This window comes from Molossus molossus, unplaced genomic scaffold (assembly GCF_014108415.1).
Source record: "Molossus molossus isolate mMolMol1 unplaced genomic scaffold, mMolMol1.p scaffold_m16_p_20, whole genome shotgun sequence".
Taxonomy (NCBI): Eukaryota; Metazoa; Chordata; class Mammalia; order Chiroptera; family Molossidae; genus Molossus; species Molossus molossus.
In genome coordinates this window covers 45,281,544-45,306,212 of record NW_023425356.1, presented here as the reverse complement: position 1 = coordinate 45,306,212, position 24,669 = coordinate 45,281,544, and the positions used below count along the sequence as shown (strand labels likewise).

General features: G+C 42.2%; 1 protein-coding gene across 1 annotated transcript in view; it reads left to right on the top strand.

Annotated features, from left to right (window-relative positions):
* The window catches only part of FAM20B (FAM20B glycosaminoglycan xylosylkinase), a 39,080-nt gene that overhangs the window by 596 nt on the left and 13,815 nt on the right, over window positions 1–24,669 (top strand). Inside the window, exons 2-3 of the mRNA XM_036273322.1 lie at window positions 12,747–13,258; window positions 21,396–21,482. Coding sequence (XP_036129215.1) covers window positions 12,882–13,258; window positions 21,396–21,482 — 464 coding nt within the window. The 5' untranslated portion in view covers window positions 12,747–12,881. The remainder of the gene's footprint in view (window positions 1–12,746; window positions 13,259–21,395; window positions 21,483–24,669) is intronic.

The window sequence follows — 24,669 nt, the reverse complement described above, 5'->3', positions numbered from 1 at the left end:
ACCTGCAGGCCCCAGGCGGGAGGCGGGGTAACCGAGCCCAGGGCCGTCTCCTCGGGGTCCTGCGCCCTGCGCTTGCCGTCGGAGTGGCTTCAGGGAAGGATGCGGTGGCTCCAAGTGGGTTGCGCTTGAGATTTCACTTCCGGGTGTGACGGCCCTGCGATTAAGAACCCAAACCCTGCCGCTGATGATGAATGCCAGTGCCCGTCAGGCTGCGTCCCTGGATGCGGGTCCGAGGAGACTAGTTCTCATCAGACTGCTGTCACCTGCAAGTCCCCCGGGAGCAAGAGGCCGGGCAGAAGGAAGTTGGAGGGAAAGTGAAGAGCTCGGGGCATGATTGGTCAGGACGGAATTCTTGGTGCTTTAAGTGTCCGTCTCGGCATTTGGGTGGCTGGCGAGTTTATCGTTTGGGAAAGTGAGGGATGCCTGGTACCCCGACTTGAGTCCAGGGCCAGGTATCCGTCTCATCTCCACCCAGCCAGTTTCTCTCCAGCGGTTTGATTTCTCACCTTGAAAGTGGGGATTGTGGGATCTTTTGGCTTTTAACTTGTAGGACTTTATAAGCCTGTAATCTAGTCATTAAGGTTGCCGTTTAACAATTATTCCTATTCTTCGTGCGTTGGAAATTAATGCGTAGATTTCATTGGAGTTGATTTGTTTTAATCGCGTTCCAGACTTCATTGTGCTTGTGTTTTACAAACACTCCTTGAGTTTTGCAGGACCTTTGAGCGGAGACTTACAGCGCTCCACATATGGGGGTGGGGGCAAAGGTAGCTTTGCAGTTGTTGGTATGGAAAAGAATACAGTAATTAATAAATAATAATGCAAGAGTAAACTCTGCGTTTCCTGTGCTCACAACTGTAAACCTATCCTGTATATTGTCATTTATTGCCAAGACATGTCTTTTGGGAACTGAGGTGCAGGTGTAAAGATGCCAACTTGTTCGCCCAGACTCGGAGCTGAACTAAGGTAGATTTAAAATTAAATGAATGTTTTGTTTTAAATTAATAACTTTTCTAAAGTTTGTGAAGGTGTTGGACTTTGGCCCCTAGAACCATACAGTGGACTCAGTCAACAGGCAGGCCTTCCGCATTTGAAAGTGCTTATCAAAGAATGAAAAGGCACAAGCAAGTAATTCAGACTCTTAGCCTCACAGTAAAGAGCAGTGATAGAAATGGATGGAGGTAAAAGATGGTGGAGAAATCTTGGAGCTCATGGCATTCCTTCAGTGTGGCTGGTGACAATGTGGCTGGTGACAATGTGGCCTTCATTTGTTCTGTTCTTCTGGGACCAGTGGGAAAATAGCTACGATTTGGTTAAGAATGAAATCTTGAAAACACATGCTCTTTTCTTTCTGGGCACTTTGAATTTTGGAACGAACAAGTCGCTGTTTACTGTTTCTATCATCTAATCCTTTATGTCATAGAATTACTTTATATTGAATTGATAATTCCTTGACTTTCAGCCTGTTCTGTTCTCTTAATTCCATTTGTAGTCTCCAACTCTTTCACACAGCCTTAAAGCTTCTGCTCTTTATCTTTTCTGAATTTTTAATTTCTAAATGAAATTTTCTTTCTTTCCTTTACTTGCAGGGTAGACTTCAGCTTCCCACACTTTGTGTGACCCATCATTTTAATGGTGTCAACCCTGAAACCAGGTACTTCAGCTCGTGAAATGATAACTTTTAAAAGAATTCTCACCTGAGGATATGTTTATTGATTTGAGAGACAGATGTAAGACAGAGAGAGATCGATATGAGGGAGAAAAATCCATCAATTGCCTCCTGTACATACTTTGACCGGGATCGAACCTATAACCTAGGCATGGGCCCTGACTGGCAATTGATCCCGCAACCTTTTGGTGTACAGGATGATGCTCCAACCAGCTGAGCCATCTAGCCAGGGAAAATTGATAACTTTTTACAATAGTAACCACAGTGATTGTCTCTTGGTGATTGCTGCAACCATACAGAATCAGGAAGCTGCTCTTTGTTTTCTGTGGCCATAGTTACAGTCATTAAAAAGGAGACAGTCTTTTGAAGCTGATGTCAGGTCACTCGGGGACCAAGATCTGTGGTTTTGTTGTAATAGTGGTGATAACTGAGGTACTCTTCTCTCTGTACCTAACTGTGCATATAGCACATAGTAGATGTGCAGGAACTATTTGGTAGTTGAACTAATGAATGGAAAATGGTATGAGGGAAGGGAAAAAATTTGAATGCATATACTAAATTGTTTAGTTTCTCTTTTTGTGTAAAAAAAAAAAAAAAGCCAAGAAAATGTGTTTCAGATTCCTGTTGAAAATATGCTGTTGAGGTGGGTATCTGTAAAGGGTGGTACTTGCCGTAGCTGCCCTGAGACTAGATTGTGTGACTGTATGATGTTATAGCCACCTGCAGCACAGGAGCAGCCTGTGTTGCTCCCAGCAGGTGCAGCTTCACAGATCTGACTGCAGCCTTCTCTACGTAGGCTAACTGGGTAGTTAGATTGGTAGTCAGCATTTTTGCATAAATAGAAGACCTATAGCTCTTGGTAATGGCCACACCAATAACATTGACCCTGACTGTCCAACTTCTTGTCCCTTATATTGGGAGGGAGTAGGAGAGAAGATGTTATACCTCCCTGAGTACTTCTCCAGCAGCTCTTCATGCCACACCTATCTTTCTTTTCCTTCCTTGAACTGCCTCTGTAACCCCCAAGGACTAAGGAATTCATTAGCACAGACCTGGGGTACAGAACAGGAGACCTTACTCTGCGACTGAAACTAGCTTCTGAACAACTTATAATGTCAGCATGACTGCTAGAGGCATCTAGGAGAGAATATAATGCAGAGATCTAACGTACAATTTTATCTTTCTTACCCAAAAGTAAAAAAGGAAAGACCTAGCTATGGACCTGATAAATCTTAGGGGTGCATCGGTCATCCCAGTATAAGATAAGAAATGGAGGCTGATGTAGAAAAGAGATAGTAAGCTTTGGTGTGTGTTTGGGGTCTGTACTTTCTGGGAAGGTGGTAACAAACGACCCTATGGAGGGGAGGGTGTTAATTTGGGTACATTATGAAAGGAGGGCAAGGAATCTGAAATTATGAAAGTGTAACACAGCCAAGTACAGGTGGGGCAGTGAAGTATCATTCCATGCTCTCAAATGCTGACTTTCTGCTTTATGTGTACAGCAGGTCCTCGTGTATCTACTGTTATTAGCGAATAAGGTATTATGTGCAAAAATTATTATTTTAACTTTACTTTTTGTGGACAAAATTTTTACCATGTATTATATGCTTTGTTTGCTTTTTAAGCAATATAGTTTAACCTTTGTTCTGTTGACTCAAGGTCATTACTAGCATCCATTACTGACAGTAATGGAGTGGGGCTTTGAGGTGCCTGCAAATATGCAGGTTGTTTGCCCCGTCTGCCTTTTGAATTCTTGAATCTGCTTTTTATAGTCAATCTGTCTCTTCTTTCAGAGGTGGGAAAGCTGTGCTTTTGCTGTTAGTGTCCCTGCTGCTCTCTTTTTAGTTCACAGCTTCTGATCTTCTGTGGAGTAGCAACCCAGATAACTCGGCTTCCTAAAATTGAATGTAAAACAGCTAAACAGGTTTAGTGAGGATCTGCAGCCTCTTCCCTGTTAATGGGTGAACTTTGTAACCACTACTTTGGCTGCCCAAAGACCTTTTGTTTATTTCTTGTTTCTTATCCTCGATTTAGACAGTGAACTTGAACTGTGTATAGGTGCGTTTATGTTCCTGTAGTCCTTTCTGTAGAAATAGAAAATGATATGGAAGTACTGGTGTTGGTTCTCATTTCAGAAAGCATTGCCAATACTACTGGAATCTCTGGTTCCAGCCCTGTCTTGTATCACTCCTGGGCAGTGTCTTGGACCATCTCCAGTCTTCCTGTTAGCATTTCTAGATCATCTTTACTCCCAGTCCCAACCAGTGCCAGGGTCCAGGTTGACAATAGCATTGCCTTGAAAGCTGGGAGCAGAGTATACAGGAGGCAGCAGTTTCAAATTGAGTGTATAAAATTATATACATACTTACTGTTACTGCACTTTTTTTTACTGTACTGTGTCTGGATTCATTTTAGGACTTAGTTTTCCTATGTCTGTAAAAAGAGGCCATCTATAAACCAAAGAGCCGAAGAAATTCTTATAACCATTAAAGTCTCTCCTCCTTGCTCTTCATTCCTTTTATTCAGCAAGCTTTTATCGAATACCTCTCGTGTGCCCTGCACTGTGCTAGCTTACGTGGAGGTACAAAGAGAATAAAACTTACCCCGTGTCCTTAAGGAACTCACAATAGTAGAGATAAGCATACTAAAAAAGTGTGTGTGTGTGTGTGTGTGTGTGTGTGTGTATTCAAGGGATCATGGCTGTAGCTACTCAGCCATAACTCAGCACAGACCTGCTTGAGATTCTGTTTCTAAAGTGATTTGTGGCCTGTCAGCTTGACCCCACCCCAAAACATAAGTTTAAAAAATATGAAGTGTTATTATTGCATAAAGTTTATATACTTTCCAAGAACTGTAGTGAACTGAATGGTAAAGATAGAAAACATGAAAATCTAAGGGAAAATGTTATATTACCTGAAATTTGATATTTCCACACTGTATAGGAATTGCATTCTATAATATAGCATTCAATGGTTATATGCCGACAATATCATGGTTCTGACAATAGAGCAGTGAAATACCTAGAACTTAGGAAGGTTCATTGTTCGGGCCCATTTGAAACAATGCAAATTCTTAGGCATTTCCAGAGTTTCTATATCAATGAACACTGCCCATGTTGGTTTTTAAGAACAGATCTTACCAACAGTATGAGCTAAAGACTTTGTTTTTTCTTTTCATTTTTCAAGGAAGATGGTTAGAGGGTTGGCCCAAATCAAGGTGTAAGTGGGACAGATTGCAGGAATTGAATTTTTCAGAGGGAACAAACAGCATTGCCTGTTTCATTTTCGCTCTTACCCCCAGGAAGAAAGGCTACCTTAGTGCCTCATTAAATGCCTAGTGATGTTTCAAGTTCGCTTCCTTCACAGGGAACTGTTAGAGGATTTCACCTACCGGATTATGAGTTTACAGATAGGAATAGATGTTTAAGTGGAAGTGAAAACAAGGAGGAAAATCTAACACTCGGGCCAATTTGGACTATATGGGAATTAGATTTTCTAGACCTGTAACTTTAAGCTACTCTTAAGGCTTAAGAGTTTAAGGACATGCAAAGCTGTCACCTTTAAAGCACAGAGCTAATTTTCCAAACTGAAGAATATTGTGAAAGGCATTCTTCCAACATTTTTTGTGAAGTAGAGTAAGTTCATGCTTCCCATCTGTTTCACTTCAATTGAATGTGGAAGAACTGAACTTTGTAGAGGAGAGAAATGGGTTGGTCACATGAGTGACAGAGCCTCCCTGTCATGTACCTTGTCATGTACCTACTCTGAACGTACCTACTTGCTTACAGTCTTAGCTGCTCCTCAAATTGAGGGAAGGATTTGGTTCAGGGATGTAAGACTATTTGAAGTCTTAGTAATGCTTTAGTAATGTGACAAGTGTGTTTAGCCCCTGACTAGCCCAGAAGACTACCCATCCAGTGGGGGTTATTTTCTTTGTCGTTCTTTCTCTCAGGAAGTCAACTTTGGGTTGTTGATATGGTAATAATGACTAACATGCGATTACTATGGGTTGCCCAGGCACTAATTTTAGAACAGTGCATGTGGTAATGTCATTCATTTTTAACAACTCTGTGAGTGAGGTAACGTGTTCCCTTTTTTTCCCCCTCCCCGTTAATCCTCACCCGGGGATATTTTTCCATTGATTTGTTTAGATAGAGTAGAAGGGAGGGAGGGAGAGAGAGAGAGAGAGAGAGAGAGAGAGAAAGAAAGAAATATCAATGCGAGAGAGATACATCTATTGGTTGCCTCCTGCATGTCCCCAACTGGGGACAGAGATCGAACCTGCAGCCTCGGCACATGCCCTTGACTGGGAATCAAACCAGTGACCCTGTGGTCTGAGGGCCAACACTCTAACCCCTGAGCCAAACTGGCCAGGGCAACAGTGTTCTTTTTTTTTCCCTTTATTGATTTTTTTTTAGAGAGAGGAAATGAGAGGGAGAGAGAGACAGAAACATCCATGAGAGAAAACATCAATTGGCCGCCTCCTGCATGCCCCTCACTGGGGATTTGGTCCACAACCAGAGTATATGTCCTGACCGGGAATCGAACCAGCGACCTCTTGGTGCATGAGTCTGTACTCAACCACGGAGCCACACCGGCCAGACAACAGTGTTCTTATTTTATTTTTCGTATGAGGAAACTGAGGCCCAGAATGGTTAAGACATTGAATCACTTTCACAAGCCCCACAGTAGGGAATACGGCAGACCTTCAGAATCCAGAGCACACACCCTTAACTCCTCTGCTGCAGCTGAGTTTATAGTTAGAATAAGAAAGTGGATTTGGAAGCCATTTCTTAAGTGGAGAATTAGCAGGAAAAGGGAAACTATATGCAGATATGGATTGTTATTATTTGGTGTAAGTTGTTTCAGTTGATGACTCCCATTTCAATACGAAAAAGATATGAATATGCTGTGGTGGTGGGCAGCTGGTGGCAGTGCGGGGTGGGCGGGTTCAGGTGATACACTCTTGATGCCATTGATTATCGGAGGTTTTGACTTCCTGGATAGAAGACACAGTGCTAAGTAGAAAGGTTTCTGAGTGCTCTGGACTTTACTTATAATTTCTACTAACAATCAGGAGAGACTGCTTTGTTTCTAGAGGGCTGCTGATAATAATATAGCACAATGCTCTAATGTTGCAACCAATTTAAAACAAAAGGACAGTGTATCAGACTTAGCCCAGAGTGAAAGTGTGTGTGTTCCTACATATATTTTTTTATTAAAGGATTGTGATATTTGCTTTTATGTATGCTTTGGCTGAAGTATAAAGGTTAATCTTTATAAACTGGGCACAAGTTGTGAGAGTTTGTGTGTGAGGTTAGCCTTAATTGTTCTAAAGTATGTAAATGGATTTAGTGATCCAGTTGAGATTCTGTTTTTTTCTTGTTACCTTTAAGATTGTGTATCTTCCCAAATATCTGCAGTGAAGACAAAAGAATTAGAAATGACATATTACTTTCATAATGAGTTTACTATTCTATGAGGCATTAATAATAAGTTACAAATATGACCTAACAATTTATTTAGTCTTTATTTATATTTAACCGTGAGTTGAATGTTTCCTTTCTCCCTGAGAGGATTGTTTTTTTGTCACATAATCTATTTCCATGTGTCTTCTCCCCCCATATTTTTAAGGTCCCCCAAATAGTAGATATGGACAGAATAGATATGAAAATGCTGACTTTTACAAACTACCCTAAAATTAGTGGCTTAAGATAATGATTTGTTATTTTTTGTAATTATGTAGGTCAACTGTGCTCAGCTGTGTGGGTTTTCTGCCCACCAGGTATAGGTTAGGGTCACATGTGTGGCTATATTCATTTGGCATCTTAACTGGAACTGTAATATCCTTGATGGCTTCACTTCTGTCTGGCACCTCAGCTGGGTGGCCAGAGGACCTAGGGGCTGGCCAGGCCTCTCTCCATACAGGTCTGTCATTCAGGAGTCTGGCCCAAGCTGCTTTTCATAGCAGTTCGGTCCCAAGTGGAAGCTGCCAGGTCTCTTAAGGCCTAATCCCAGAACCAAGTTATTTCCGCAGCATTCTGTTGATCAAAGCAAGTTACAAAGTCAGCTCAGATTCAGGGGGAGGAACACCACTTGATGGGAGGAGTTGTTTGTTGGTCTATCTTTGTAGACAATAAAAACTCAATTAAATTTAGATCTGACCTCTTTTGCTCACCAGACCTTCAGAGGTTTGCTGAGATGAACAATTACCAAAGAAGTTTGTAAAAGGGTCCTTGTAATTCCTACTCAGGGTCAAGGGCAGGCAGCTTGTGAGAGTAAATATGACCGTATACTAGTTATATAATAAATCCCACCCCCTTTGCCACAACTGCCTGTGTCAGTAGCCCTCTCAATGGAATGTTCATACCAAACGCTTCCCTTGTGGTACCTACACTAACAAGGCATGTTATGTTCCATTTATGTGATGACTTGACTTGACCATTGACTTGGAAACAAAAAAGGATTATTACTAAAGCTTTCATTTTCCTTTTGCTCTGAGCAAAGTTTCAGATTTCTTCTCTGTGACCTTAGGAGAGGTAGTGCGAAGCTGGTATTTGACCAGAGGGAGACTCAAGGGGCACTGCTAGGAATAAGGCTCGGAACCTCACTGATAGCTTATGGGGGCCCCTCTAAGGTAGTGAGTCTTCTCAAGTTCCTCAGCAGCCCCACACATTGAATTTTATCCCACGATGACTTAGAGACCTCTGCATCGATGTTTTTCTATATATGTTTCTCCAGGCATCAGCCAGATTATTAAACAGAGGACCTCACTTTCTTCTGTTATTGCTCTTCTCTCAAACCACCTAACAGTCCTAAGTTTGTCAAATGTGTAGGATGGTGAGAGTGTGTGTGTGTGTGTGTGTAGAATGAAAGTAAATAGAGCCTCCATAGCAAGCCTCATTTAGATGATAGAGCTGAGAGTGAAACCAGGGTTCAGTAGGAAAATTCCTTATAAAGGTCTGCCTTCCAGAACTGGAATCTGGGAGTTTATGCCAACTTTCAGTGTGAAGACTACCATTTGCATCGCCTCTTTTATATTTAAGTTTTTTGAGTTATGTTATTACCTTTAGTCTATTTGTTCTTTTTTTTTTTTTTTTTTATCCTCACCTGAAGACATTTTTTTCCATTTTTTGTTCAGGTAGAGTGGGAGGGAGAGAGAGGAATAGAGAGAGAGAAACATCGATGTGAAAGGGACACATCGAGTGGCTGCCACCCGCACGACCAACTGGGGCCGGGGACAAACTGTAACCGAGGTATATGCCCTTATCGGGAACCGAACCCAGGTCTATCAGGACCGCAGGTCGATGCTCTAACCGCTGAACCAAACTGGCCAGGGCTAGTCTATTTGTTCTTTGAAGTAGGCTCTGTTCCACTTAACCGAAACACTAAAATAAATGACCGTACTATAACTGGATAGTGTTACACTGTTGGAGGCATTTACAAAAGGAGGTGAGGACATGAAGTAGACTGGGTGGAGGCTTCTGGGAATGTAGCCGAAGTTTTCATGAATGATTTGGAATATACCCAGTGATATTGCTTTAATTTCCTTAATATTTGAAATGGGGATCTTAGAAACACAGTTTGTAGAGTGTATAGTACTCTGTTGTCTCAAATAAAAAAAAAAGATAATAGACCATGGAAACCCTGTCTTGGGCACCCCCCTCCCCAAAGGATACAGGAGTGAAGTATACCATCATTAGAGGATGGAATTAATCCATATCATACTTTTAATCCATATTTTTTGTGGAATAAGAGTCTTGTAAACTCATAAACTTGTATAGAAATTCCAGTATAATCTCTACATTGTCGATTTCTTAAATACCTTTGTGTTTTCTGAACTTTCAGTGGTGTTGGTAGAGAAGTAGATGCCAGAAAAGGGAGGATAGCTGGTTAAGGATAGCCAGCCCTGACGTGCTAGTTGGTACACATTTGATACTAAATACCAAAGAAGATGAACACCAGAGTGTTGAGATATTTGCAAAGCCTCATTGCAGTAGTTTGTTTGGTTTAGATACTATTCTAGGTACCAGAGGGAATGCAAAGATAGTCAAGATTGCTAAGGAGCCAAGATTCTGAGAAGGGAATTAGGAACTATATATAAGAAGATACTGGACAAGGCAAAACATAGTTGAGCAATGATCTACAGGAGAGAGAGGTTTGTATAGAGTATGAGGAAGAACCAGAAATGGCTTTGGAGATGACCCTTGAAAGACAGGTAAGGCTTAAACAAGAGAAGAGGGGAAAAAGGGTAAGAGCAGGAGGAATTTTGAGGGAGGTCCAGTGTGAGGAGTGATAAGGGCAGAAGTCAACCACACATGGAGAGGGAGGGTCCGTTTAAGTTGAGGCTGAGAAGAGAGTGATGCCTAGCCACGTAGATTGGATAAAGCCATGTTGGGTGGGGCTTTAATGCCTTGCTAAGGAATTTGTGGTAGTGTGTGATTAGAAAACTGATTTTGCTGCATTATCTAGTCTGGATAGGAGAACTCTGTGGCCCAGGAGGCAGCTCTTTCAGTGATCCAGTAGACGGTGGTAACACTGAGTTACGTTGGTGGCTGTGGGGCTAAAGGGCAATTGGAGAGAAAAGTGCCACATTGTGATCTTGTATCTACCCCAATGTGGTGACTAATCACAGCATGAAAACTTGTTTAACCTCTTCTTTAAACCCGCCCTCACTGCTAATCTGCAGAGATAAATAGTAAAATAATCTGACAGTTGAACTCTTTAGCTCAATTGATAGAAATTTCTATCCCAATTGAATGGGTGAATTGTTTGCTGCCCTGAATTGATAAATGTGTTCTTCTGAGGCCTTTTCCAAAGGTTAATGAGATTGCAAAACTTAAAAGCACACACTCAGATCGCAGAATTAGACAGTTGTTTTGTATTAATTTTGGAGCTGCTAGAACTTCCTATATTGGTGATTAAAAAAAACAACAAACACCTCAATATCCCTAACCATTATTCTAAATGTTTACATGTGAGCCCTGGCCGGTTTGGCTCAGCGGTAGAGCGTCAGCCCGCGGACCAATGAGTTACAGGTTCAATTCCGAACAAGGGCAGCCCGCGGACCAATGAGTTACAGGTTCAATTCCGAACAAGAGCATGTACCTTGGTTGCTGTTGGTCCCCGGCCCGGGTTGTGCAGGAGGCAACCAGTCGATGTGTCCCTCTCATGTCCATGTTTCTCTCTCTCCCCGCTTCTCTCTCCCTCCCACTATATCTGAAGATAAATGAAAAATATCCTCAGGTGAGGATTAAAAAATAATAATAATAATAAAATAAGTGTTTACATGTAATATGTAAATGAAACAAGCAGCCTCATTAGAAGTTTATGGTTAACCAGACTAGTTGTGAAGGATGTTTCATAGGAAGTGCAGGGCCGTTCACTGACCTGTGTGCCAGACTTGTTACCACTGTAGGTGGTTGCAGCGGAGGTGCTGAGGAAGCCATCGCTGACAGTGAGGTTTCCATACTCCCTTCTATCACTGCAGCCTGAGATGTGTACTGTTGAACAAATAACTGAAGATCTTGTGTGGTTCAAGTCATGTTGCAACTAGCAAAAACCTGCAATCTGCCCTCCCAGCATTGCTGTTATCAGTAATCACAGGGAACTGTTTTACTGAGTTGCATACCAAACTTGATACCGTCACAATTACATTTTGGATGTGCTTGAATTGCCTTTGTTTCAGCTAATAGTGTTATGTACTCCCTGGGAAATGACGATGATGAAACAAAACAGGTGGCTGGAGATAATTAGAACTTGCATTTGACCGTGACTTTCCACTTCTTGAAAACTGACGTGAAGAGAGTGGTTAATCATTAAGAAGACACTGTATGTCAGTGGGCTCAACTCAAGGTGGTTCTTAGAACACTGCTGCTCCTGTAGGCTGTTGTGGGTGTGTTTCAGCTGTTATTAGGGGAGCCGTCTCCAGCTGGGTTGGGAGTGTCTCAGGTGCAATCATTTGCCCTACCTTTTGTATTGGTTTTATTTCTTCGATTAATGGTTTGCACTGTTAAATGAATTGGAGAGTGAGGCAATACCCCATTATCTTCTTGTCATCTTTATCTTAGCCCAGTCCTGTGCTGTTTGTAAGCACACGCAGAGCAAGCCTGTGCATGTTTTCAAATGGCCCTATGGGGTGGAAAGTAACCTGTCAGCATGCAAATGAGACTGGATTGAATGCTCTTGACACCCTTACACAAATCTTGGATCTGTAATATTTTAGCTTGAGAATTGACTGGCTGTGGTTGGCCCCACTCTGCAAGCTGCACTTCTGTATGTCTGTGGCATCAGTATCTTTGTCTGTGCCTGACCAGTCCAGACTTAGTTGTGTTGCTATAGTACCAGGTGTCATTAGTGTTCTAGTCACATTTTACTAATAGCCTGATGGTATAGGGATGTTTTTCCTTTCCTTAATTTATCCAGTTTTGATTATCTATATTTTACAGGGGTTTTAATTTCTAAAAATAATTAGTGGGAGGCTGTTTAAGTAGAGATATATGTCTGGGTGTTGTATATAAGTAAGTACGTGATCAGCAGATATGACATGTATCATATAACAGATCTCACTGCTGGGAACTTGGATTTGGAGACGGAGTTATTAGTTTCGTTTGTACTCTTGTTGGCATTTTTTTAGGAGTTCCTATCTTACAGTGTGTCATAAAACTTATCTTTGGAGAAGAGAAGAACTGGAAAGTTACCAAATATTAGTGGTTTAGGATGTTCAACCGTCCTTTATGGATTTTGAAAGTTAAAAAAGAAGTTACACAATTCTTAATGTTTGTCTTTTATTGTGCTTTTCCTCATTGTTTTGATTTTTAGGAATTTGTATCAGTCCAAATGCTTCCTAGATGGCTCTGCATCCCATTAAAACAGGAGTATTTGCTTTCAAGTTTTATTGTACCTGGTTCTTACCTATTAAGTTCTCCCCAGACTAGTTAATTTTAAATTATTAGGTCTTCTTAAGCATAGGATTAGCAAGGCTAGAAGGGTAAGTAATGTATTTGAAGCTTGCAAAAGCTTCAGGGTGGGAAGGACAGGATTTCTGATTGAAATTTGCTTTATACTTGGTCTTGCAGGAATTGTGGGAGGCGCGTCTGTAAAGAAATGGACCAGTGTGCATAATCATGGAATCTCCTTGCTAACCATCACCACCTGCTCTCCCTGATACATGAGCGAGAGAGTGGGTCAGGGAAGAAGGAAAAGAGGTCACCATGAAGCTGAAGCAGCGAGTCGTGCTGTTGGCAATTCTCCTTGTCATCTTTATCTTCACCAAAGTTTTCCTGATTGACAACTTAGATTCATCAGCTGCCAACCGGGAGGACCAGAGGGCTTTTCACCGAATGATGGCTGGCTTGCGGGTGGAGCTGGCACCCAAGCTGGACCACACCTTGCAGTCTCCCTGGGAGATTGCAGCTCAGTGGGTGGTTCCCCGGGAGGTGTACCCTGAAGAGACGCCAGAGCTGGGGGCGATCATGCATGCCATGGCCACCAAGAAAATTGTTAAAGCTGATGTGGGTTATAAAGGGACACAACTGAAAGCCTTACTGATACTGGAAGGAGGACAGAAAGTTGTCTTCAAACCTAAGCGGTAAGTCTTCATCCTAGAAGTTACCTGTGCTAGTTGGTCGATGTGTGTAACTTGGGGTTTTATAAGAGGGTCCATCGCCTTCTCTTGGTTTTCTCCTCAGTAAAATGAGAGGGGTAGACTGGAAGAGCTCTGGAGTCTGCTCGAGTTACTCATGGTCTGTGAGTCTTTGAGTAGGGAAATTTATGGGAACATGATTTGGTTCCATAGAAAACTGAACTTTTTACAATTAGAGTTATCCTTCTAAATTTATTAACTATCTACCGTGTGCCAGATGTTAGAGATACAAAATGAGTTGGTAAGGAAATAGCAACTTGTCACCAAAAGTGTGCAGTTAGAAACTAGGTAACTACATGCTATAGAGGAGTTACCCAGAGTTGGAGTGGGTTTTGGATCAGCAACTAAATAGTCCCTCTTAGCATTGAAGCTCTAATTCTTTCACCTAGGTTTTGTTGTTTCAGACTTTGTTCAAAAGGCAATTTTAGGTTTACAGAAAAATCAAAGGGGAAGTACAGAGAGCCCCTGTGTATTCCCTCCCCCCTCTCCCCAGTTTCTCCTGTTATTAACACCTTTCATCTGTGTAATGCATTTGTTACCATTGATAAGCCAACATTATTTTATTAACTACCGTTCGAAAGTTTACATGAAGGTTCACTTTGTGTTGTATGTTCTGTTTGTTTACAGTATCATACAGAATAGCTTCCCTGCCTTAAACATCCCATGTTCCACCTATTCATCCTTTCCTCCCTTCTTTCCTCCTCCCTCCTCTCCCCCTCCCCCAGCCCCTGACAACCACTGATCTTTTTACTGTCTCCATAGGGTTATCTTTCCCAGAATTTCATGTAGTTGGACTCATACCTTTTCAGATTGGCTCCTCTCACTTACAATATGCATTTAAGGTTTCTCTGTGTCTTTTTGTGGCTTGATAGCTCATTTCTTTTTATTGCTGAATAATATTCCATTGTTTGTATGTCCCACAGTATGTTTCTTTATTCACCTACTGAAGGGCATCTTGGTGCTTCCAAGTGTTGGCAGTTATGAATAAAGCTGCTATAAACGTTCATGTATAGATTTTTGTGTAGATGTAAGTTTTTAGCTCATTTGGGTAAATACCAAGGAGCACAATTGCTGGATCACATGGTAAAAATATGTTTAATTTTGTAAGAAACTGCCAAATTGTTTTCTAAAGTGGCTGTACCATTTTACACTCCCACCAGCAATTAATGAGAGTTCCTCTTGCCCCACATCATCCTCGTCAACATTTGGTGGTGTCTGTTTTGGATTTTGGCCATTCTGTTAGGTGTGCACTAGGTGCTCATTGTTTCTTGTACCTGTGTTAAGCAGAGAACTGGGCTGTTTTAGTTCCTTCTGTCTAAAACTCGAACTATAGAGAGGACTGTATGTTGTTAAACGGTGACCCCTTTGGACTTCTCTAAGGATCTACAGAGATAATTTGTGTGTCAATTCCATAGTATAAATTAGCTTTTTAAAAAGTTTTTTTTAGTATATGAATTTCAAATAGGTTAACATGATGATTGATATCCATTTGCCAGGAACTAGTTACCAGTGCATTTTCTCAAAGTTTGTAATGTCTAAATTTTTCTGTGTACTAACATTTTTTTCATTCCTCAGTGAAGCTTTTGAAAGGATCAGAACACATACTTTGGGTCTTTTGCTGGAGTGGGAGAAGAAATCAGGGTAAAGATGGACAAAATTCAACTGTGATGAGAATAGTTGGCCTTGCTCCCTTAATTGCCCAACTCTTAGTAGATAGTAGGCAGCCAGAGAACGAATATATTGGGATCCTAGAAACTGAAGGGATCTGTGTTTACCTGGAACTGGGAATTATGATGTATGGAAGGTGTAGACATTAGGAAAGTTAAAAAATATAGTAGATGTTTGGAGAATAGAAAAGTCTGATTGGCAGCTAATGTGGAAAAAGTATAGTTATATGAGCCTTAGGGTCTAATTTCCACTGAATGCACACCATTTGCCAGGCATTGTACCAACTACCTTTGTATCTGTTAATACCTTTTAACCTACATCACAACTGTGGGTAGTTACAGTGCTTATTTCCAGAATAAGAAACTGAGGCTTAGAATGAGTACCTGACTTGACAAGGTCACCCTGCAGTAATGAATGGAGTTGGCGTGTGGGTCTGTCGGTGTGCGAGCAGCTAGTGTTGCACCGCACACATGTGATTCTTTTTCTTTTTTTAAATTAATTAATTTTTTTTGTTACAGATGTTTCTCCTTTTTCCCCCACTGATTCCCCCCCTCCCCCCAGCCCTGTCCCCAGCTTTGTTGTCCATGTCCATTGTTCATGCATATATGCATATAAGTTCTGTGGTTTATCTCTCCCCCACCACCCCCTCTTCTGGGGATTGTCAGTCTGTACCCCACTTCCACGTCTCTGGGACTATCCCATTCCTCAGACTGTTATGTTCATTATATTCCACAAATAAGTAAGATCATATGATACTTGTCTTACTCTGTTTGGCTTGTTTCGCTTAGGATAATACTTTCCAGGTCCCTCCATGTAGTCTCAAAAGATAAGAGATCTTTCTTTCTTACAGCTGCATAGTATTCCATTGTGTATATGTACCAAAGCTTTTTTATCCATTCATCTACTGATGGACACTTGGGCTGTTTCCAGATCTTAGCTATTGTAAATAGTGCTGCTACAAACATGGGGGTACATATATTCTTTCTGATTGGTGTTTCAGGCTTCTTAGGGTATATTCCTAGAAGTGGGATCACTGGGTCAAATGGCAGTTCAATTTTTAATTTTTTGAGGTAACACCATAGTGTTTTCCATAGTGGCTGCACCAGTCTGCATTCCCACCAGCAGTGTACTAGAGTCCCCTTTTCTCCACACCCTCGCCAACACTTGTTTGATGATTTGTTGATGGCGGTCATTCTGACAGTTGTGAGGTGATACCTCATTGTTGTTTTAATGAGGTATCTCATTTGCATCTCTCTGATGATTAGTGATGTTGAGCATTTCTTCATATGTCTTTTAGCCATTTGTATGTCCCGTTTGGAGAGAAGTCTATTTAGTTCCTCTGCCCATTTTTTAATTGGGTTCTTTGTCTTCCTTTTGTTGAGTTGTATGAGCACTCTATATATATTGGAAATTAACCCCTTTTCTGATATATCATTGATAATTATGCTCTCCCATACAGTGGGTAGCCTTTCCGTTACATGTGATTCTCTTAGGTTTGTTTGGCTTCCAGTAAGTGTGATGACATGATGCATCCATTATCAAACATTGATAGATTAACAGGACACCTACTACAATAGGCCACCCTATGAAGCCTAGGAGACATAGCAACTCTACTTACTACACAGAAATAAATATAGGGAGGCAGCCAAAATAAGGAGACAAAGAAAAATGTCCCAAATGACAGAAAAAGAACAAAACTCCAGGAAAAGAACTAAACGAAATGGAGATAAGCAATCTTAACAGGTGCAGAGTTCAAAACACTGCTTATAAGGATGCTCATTGAACTTAGTGAGAACCTCAAGAGTATAAAAAGGGGCCAGTCAGAAATGAAGGATGCACAGTCAGAAATGAAGGAGGCACTAGCTGAAATAAAGAATAATTTACAGGGAATCAGTAGTAGAGTAGGTAAAGCCAAGAAGCAAACCATCGGTTTGGAATGTAAGGAAGCAAAAAACACCCAATCAGAACAGCAAGAAGAAAAAAGAATCCAAAAAAACTAGGATAGCGTAAGAAGCCTCTGGGACAGTTTCAAGCATACCAACATTCGCGTCATGGGGGTGCCAGAAGAAGAAGAGAGAGAGCAAGAAATTGAAAACCTATTTGAAAAAATAATGATAGAAAACTTCCCTAACTTGGTGAAGGAAACAGACATACAAGTCCAGAAAGCACAGAGAGTCCCAAAGAAGATGAACCCCAAGAGGCCCACACCAAGACACTTCATAATCAAAATGCAAATTTATTAAATTTGGTTCTCAACCTTTCTAATGCCGTGACCCTTTAATACAGTTCCTCATGTTGTGGTGACCCCCAACCATAAAATTATTTTTGTTGCTACTTTATAACTGTAATTTTGCTACTGTTATGTCTTAGGCGACCCCTGTGAAAAGATCGTTTGACTCCCAAAGGTGTCATGACCCACAGGTTGAGAACCGCTGGTTAAAGACAAAGAGAGAATCTTAAAAGCAGCAAGAGAAAGCAGTTGGTTACCTACAAGGGAGCTTCCATAAGACCGTCAGCTGATTTTTCAAAAGAAACTGCAGGCCAGAAGGAAGTGGCAAGAAATATTCAAAGTGATGAAAAGCAAGGACCTACAACCAAGATTACTCTATCCTGCAAAGCTGTCATTTAGAATCGATGGCCATATAGTTTCCCAGATAAGAAAAAGCAAAAGAAGTTCATCACCACCAAATCAGTATTAATATGAAATGTTGAAGGGTCTTTTTGAAGAAAAAGAAGACAAAAAATATGAACAATAGAATGGCAATAAATACATATCTATCAGCAATTGAATGTACAAACCAAATGAACAAGCGGAACAGAAACAGACTCGTAGATACAGAGAACATTTTGATGGTTGCCAGATGGAAGGGAGGTTGGGGGAGGGGCGAAAAAGGTAAAGGCATTAAAAAGTACAAATTGGTTGTTAGACTGAGAAACCTCAAAGTGGGGGGTGGGGGGAGATAAACCAAAGAAAGACCTTGTATACATATATGCGTAACCAATGGACACAGACAATAGTGTGGGGAAGGCAGGAGGAGGTCAATAGGGGAAGCGGGGGGCATCTGTAATACATTCAACAATAAAGATAAGTTTAAAAGAAAATGGACATGGACAACAAAGCTGGGGCCAGGGGGAGTCAGTGGGGGGTGGGGAGAAACATCTGTAACAAAAATTAATTAATTAATTAAAAATGTATTTTAAAAAAGAAAAAGAAAATCCATAGATTAGTTTTGAGATGTGGTCCTAGACCTCTTGGTTTTGTAGCTTGAAAGATCAGATGAGTTGTGGACATTTAGTGTTTAAGTAAGAAGATATACGCCCTGGCCGGTTTGGCTCTGCGGTTAGAGTGTCGGCCTGCGGTCCGGAGAGACCCGGGTTCGGTTCCCGCTAAGGGCATGTACCTCGGTTGCAGTTTGTCCCCGGCCCTGGTTGGTCGTGCGGGTGGCAGCCACTCGATGTGTCCCTTTCACGTCGATGTCTCTCTCTCTCTCTTCCTCTCTCTCCCTCCCACTCTAGCTGTACAAAAAATGTCCTCGGGTGAGGATGAAAAAAAAAAAAAAAAAAGAAATAAAGAAGATATCCTCTCTACCCACTGTTTGTACACCAGAGAATTGAGGGTAAGATGGGACAGCAGGAAGTGTTAGAAGCCTGATAGTCCTGGTAGTGTGCAGGTGCTCTGCAGGTAGCCGGGGTGTTCAGATGAGGTGTGAGTGGTGGGACGAGAGGCCTGACTGGTGACTAGGGAGGTGGCCGCAGATGAATGCAGAAACTAACAGTCACTATTGCTTCATCTCACATCTCTTACAGTAGTCCCATTACCTTCCTCCTCCACGCTGAACACCACTTTCATTCTTCCCCTAAATACCCATATGATCCCTGTGCTGCCCAGCTTTCAAACATCCAGGGTCTTCCCATTGCTCACCAGACAAAACTCAGCATCCAGAGCCTAGTCCTCCTCTTTGTCCCCAGCTCTCTATTGCTGTCGGTCAGGCCCCTCTTCCCTCATCACCTCCTGAACAGCCCATGTCTACTCCAGCTCCTGGGGACTCCTCCCTGACCCGGCAAGCTGGACAGTGCCCCTGCAGTGGTGGTGGCGCTCTGAGACACTGCACACACTGTGACCTGTGCTGACTACCAGCACTGTTGCAGGCTGGGGAAGATGGGTGTATGTTTAAGTGCCTGTAGAAATTGACTCCGGTCCTGAAACACCCAGCACATTGCTCTTCTGACCTGGGGGTCTCTGAGGCTATTTAGTCCTCGTGTAAGTGCAAATTAATGTCGTTAGTCAGACTCCTGTGTCCTTCACCAGAGGGTCGGAGTGATTTATTGGCCGTTACTGTATGAATTTTGCTGCTATGTCAGGGACCTAAGATGGATCACTGTGCTGAGAGGAGGAACTGAGCCCTTACTGCTAATGCAAGACATGCCCCTTTCTGTAACAGCCATCTGTGGTTCCGGCATTGCCACCTTGCTTGTCCACGTGCTGCTCTGGGAGGTGGAGGATGGAAGATCTATGACATGTAGGACAGCAGTGATGCTGTTACTTTCGCATCTTGCCTTACATTGTAAAAGTGATTTTTTTTTTTAACGTAGCTGTCTCCATTCTGGAAGTAAATTGTCACAGGCACACTGCAGTTACAGTGAGAAGGAACAAGGGGCTGGGGAGAGGGTACAAGTGAGGGAATGATCTTAGGAAGTGCTGAAAGGGACCCTGGAGCTCAGCTAGTCCAGCTCCTCACTTCATGGGGGACGTAAACGAGACCCAGGGTTCTGACCTGCCGTATTTCACACAGCCGAAACATGAGCTAAGGGTTCGGACCCTCCGACTCCAGTGCAGCTCTTTGCTTCTGATTCCGAGTCCTTTCCCCTGCCTTCCTTTTCCTTCCCTTCCCTTCCTCTCCAGACCATCCGAGTTCCCGAATTCCCCTAGGGTCTGACATTTCCCTCCGAACAGCCTTTCAATATCATGGAAAACTCTCTGTTTCACTGAAAGGATGGACTGCACATCACACATGAGTTCCTGTGGCTTCTCTGGCGTCTGAAAGATAAAGTACTAAATACTGTCCCCCAGCTTCACCACCAGCCACAGCTGCAGTAGGGAGAGAGGTGGTGGAAGTGACAGCTTGGCTGCAGTCCTGTTTAACATTGAGGCTTTTAATTTGGAGGGAGCCAGTATAATCTAGGTAGCCTACATAATGCTTCAACACTAGAAACACAAATGTATTTGAGTACATTGGCACTGCTAAGGAGAGCTGGTGTCTAGCCAGGTGCTGATGTGTGGCTGTCTTCTTGCGCAAATGTCTCATCACTTCTCTTGATAAATGTGTTTTGTGGACAGCTTTCACTTTATATTCTACAGTCATTTATGTTGAAAGTCACTGCCATTCTAGTACTGTTTCCCACTTCCCCGAAGCCTGTCAGCGTTGGCGATCCAAGTGTCCTCAGCAGAGCAACTCCTCTTAACGTCAGTCTCAGTTTATATCTATTTGACAGTTCCCTGTACAGCCTAATAGGTCTCCTTTTGAATCAGGAAATGCAGGTGAATAGTAGAGGTCATAGGTGAATTATGTATCTTTTTCTTCCCAATTAGCAGATTTACTTTGCATCTCTTTATGTTTAGTAGAGAGAAATATGCCAGTTTTCATTATCCTCTGTTTATGTCACGCATATGATGTAGAATGGAGTTTGAAATGAAACAGATCTTAGAAATGACTCCTAGTCAAGCCCCTAGTATTTCAGATAAGGAGTCTAAGGTCCAGAAAAAAGGGTTTTCCTCAAGGTCATTCAGGTAGATAATGACAGCTCTACCTGGCTCTCACTCCAGTCCAGTGTTTCTTCTACTACATCATGAATGTTAAGAGAAAGAGAAGGGTTATTCTAACATTCCTTTTCAAATACACCATTGCCTATTTATGAACAAAAACCGAGGTGTATCAGGGCCATTTCCCAAGAAATTTAAACATTTCTTATAAGCCTTTTGCCATAGCCATTCTGGTAAACATTTTAATTACATGTTTTCCTTCATTTCTTTAGTTGTCTAATAAACATTGTAGTAAACATTTAAACACCAACTATAGAGTTTACCACTGTTGTGGAGATACAAAGATGGTCCTTGCCCTCCAGAAAATTACCTTATAGTTTTACTTAAACTACGTTGAAAGCCTTTTCAGTGGGGTAAGAACCACATCCTCATAGAACGACTGCTAAGGTGGCACTAGAACGCTGGCTTCTCCACTGCGTCCTCATCGCGTCTGCCAGTGACTCGTGTCATCCACGGTTGTCTCAGGTGACAGGGAAGATGTGACAGAGCAGAACCAGGCTCGCCAAGGTTTCTGTCTCACTACCCTTGTGCCCTCACTGCCTGTGGTACTGCTGTGACTCATGTCTCCGTCTGCTCTTCCCGTTCCCTCTGCAGGTACAACCGAGACTACGTGGTAGAAGGGGAACCCTACGCTGGCTATGACAGACACAACGCAGAGGTGGCAGCCTTCCACTTGGACAGGTGTGTGTGATCATCGTGGGTTACTCAAGTTTTGTTTCCTTTCCAAAATGTCCTGGGAGAGGGCTTGTGAACTCCTCCTAAACGCTGCTACACTAATAACTGACTTGTTACCTACTTTGGAGCTGATTGACTGGTTCCATTAAATTTGTATGAGTCCCTCCTAATTCGGGTGGTACAAGGAATACCAAAGTACATTTCTTTCTTTCTTTTTTTTTTTTTTATCCTCACCCGAGGATATTTTTCCATTTTTTGTACAGATAGAGTGGGAGGGAGAGAGAGGAAGGGAGAGAGAGAGAGAAACATCGACGTGAAGGGGACACATCGAGTGGCTGCCACCCGCACGACCAACCAGGGCCGGGGACAAACTGCAACCAAAGTACGTGCCCTTAGCGGGAACCGAACCGGGTCTCTCCGGACCGCAGGCCGACGCTCTAACCGCTGAGCCAAACTGGCCAGGGCCCAAAGTACATTTCTTAACTCCAGGATTTTTGGGGTCATTTCATTCTGGTCTGCCCTCTGTCACTATCATGAGTGAAGATGAACAGTAATTGGTAAATAAAATGGCAGTATGAAAACCAAAGTTGGAACTCAGATCCCTAAATTGAACTGGTCATTCATGGAGCCTGGCAACATTGTTTTGTTTTTGTGTTAAGGAAGTAATACAACTTATCCCCATATGTTAGAAACATAGAGCATGACATATATAATGAATTTTATTGTCCTTCATATAAAATATACACAGCTCCAGTAACCACAATAATTCCAAAAGAAAAATAGGCATGTATTCTGTATATGTAAGTTAGCTAGGGAAATTGACATGTTCCAGCAGGAACCTTGTGAGTAAACTGTCTAGTATCCCAGTTGCTCTTCTGATCAGCTTGTTTATCAGGGAACAGGGACAGACTTTTAAAGAAATATTCACAATATTTTTTATTTTTGGTTGAGCCTCACCTGAAGATATTTTTTTCATTGATTTTTAGATAGAGTAGAACAGAGGGGCGGGGGGAGAGAAACATTGATGTGAGAGAGACACATTGATTTTTTGCCTCCCATGCACAAGCCCTAACCAGGGCCAGGATCAAACCTACAACTGATCCAGAATCGAACCCAAGACCCTTTGGTGGTGGGCTGATGCTCTAACTGCTAAGCCAAACCAGCCAGGGCTCACAATATTTTTAAAATAGATCTGTAAGGAAACCGCAAGAAAATTAAGGTGAATTTTTTTCTTTTTCTAGATTGAAAAGGATTTTCTAAGCAAAAAAGCAATAATCTAAAAAAACTCATAAAGATAAAGCTCAATAGACTCAACTAAATAAAAAAATTTAACTCACATGTAAAGGAACATCAAGCAGAATTTAAATGCAAACAAACCAGGAGGAAGTACTTGAATCTAGTGTAATCTAAGCATTAATAACCTTAATATAAATAAATATATAAATCTATACATATACTCAAACTCTAGTAGAAAATGGTCTAAGGACACAGTTGATGGAATAGGAATTATTGATTGCTAATGACTGTTGGGTGGGGGCTCATCCTCACCAGCAATATAAAAAGTCCAGAGGAAACAATGGGATGCTATTTTTCTCCTGCTGAAAATGGCAATAATTTTAAAACAATAATATTTCATTGGCAAGAGTCTGTGGAGATTCACATGCTGCTTCTGGCATTGTTAATGGTTCCATCTTTCTTTTAAGAATTTTGGCCTTACCCTGGCCGGTTTGGCTCATTGGTTAAAGTGTTGGCCTGCAGTCCAGAGAGACCCAGGTTTGGTTCCCGCTAAGGGCATGTAACTCGGTTGCAGTTTGTCCCCGGCCCTGGTTGGGTTGTACAGGTGGCAGCCACTCGATGTGTCCCTTTCACGTCGATGTTTCTCTCTCTCTCTCTCTCTCTCTCTCTCTCTCTCTCTCTTCCTCCCACTCTATCTGAACAAAAAATGAAAAAATGTCCTCGGGTGAGGATAAAAAAAAAAAGAATTTTGGCCTTGCCCTGGCTGATTTGGCTCTAGTTGGCCCGCAGACCAAAGAGTCATGGGTTCTATTCTGGCCAAGGGCACGTACCTCAGTTGCGGTTCATCCCCAGCCCTGGTCTGGGTCATGTGGGAAGCAACCAGTCGATGTGTCCCTCTCACATCGATGTTTCTCTCTCTCCCTCCCTCCCTCCCATTCTATCTGAAGATAAATAGAAAAGAATCCTCGAGTGAAGATTAAAAAAAAGGAATTTTGGCCCTGGCCGGTTTGGCTTAGCAGTTGGAGCGTCGGCCTGCGGTCCTGAGAGACCCGGGTTCGGTTCCCGCTAAGGGCATGTACCTCGGTTGCAGTTTGTCCCTGCTCTGGTCAGTCAGTCGTGCGGGTGGCAGCCACTCGATGTGTCCCTTTCAGATCGATGTTTCTCTCTCTCTCTCTCTCTTCCTCTCTCTCCCTCCCACTCTACCTGAACAAAAAATGGAAAAATGTCCTCGGGTGAGGATAAAAAAAAAAGACCTAGTGGGAAAGAGTTGGGTAAATCCTACTCCTCACTTGATGGTACCCTAGAATCAGTCTTTCCAAGACCTCATGTGTTTCCTGATTTCCTTCATCCCCAAACCCCTTCCTGTTGCCCTGTCGTGGCCACCAGTGTGTGAAATATTATCCACACCCGTATTTTGTAGTTTCCAACATACCAATTTTTGTTCATCTAACATGTAAAGTTATTTTGTATTTCCCCAATTATTGGCAGAATTTAGTATCTCCTTATCTTTTCACAGCACAACACCTATTTGTTAACTTAGAGTGAAGTAGTCTTTGTACAGAAATTACTCTTGATGTTAGTTAAATATAATAATGTTTCCCTTTATGACTTGTGCTTTGGGAGGTTTTGTATTTGAAAGTCCTTGTCTGGCCCTGGCCAGTTTAGCTCAGTGGTTAGAGTGTCAGACTAAGGACCAGAAGGTCTTGGGTTCGATTCCTGGTCAAGGGCGCATACCCCAGTTTCAGGTTCGATCCCCGGTTGGGATCGTTCAGGAGGCAACCAATTGATGTGTCTCTCTCACATCGATGTTTCTCCCTCCCGTCCACTCTCTCTAAAAACCAATGGGAAAATATCCTCAGATGAGGATTAACAACAACAACAAAAAGAGTCCTTCTCTGCCTCAGAACTCGAAAGATGTTCTCTAGCCAGTCCCTCGACCTGTGTGTCAACGGCCCCC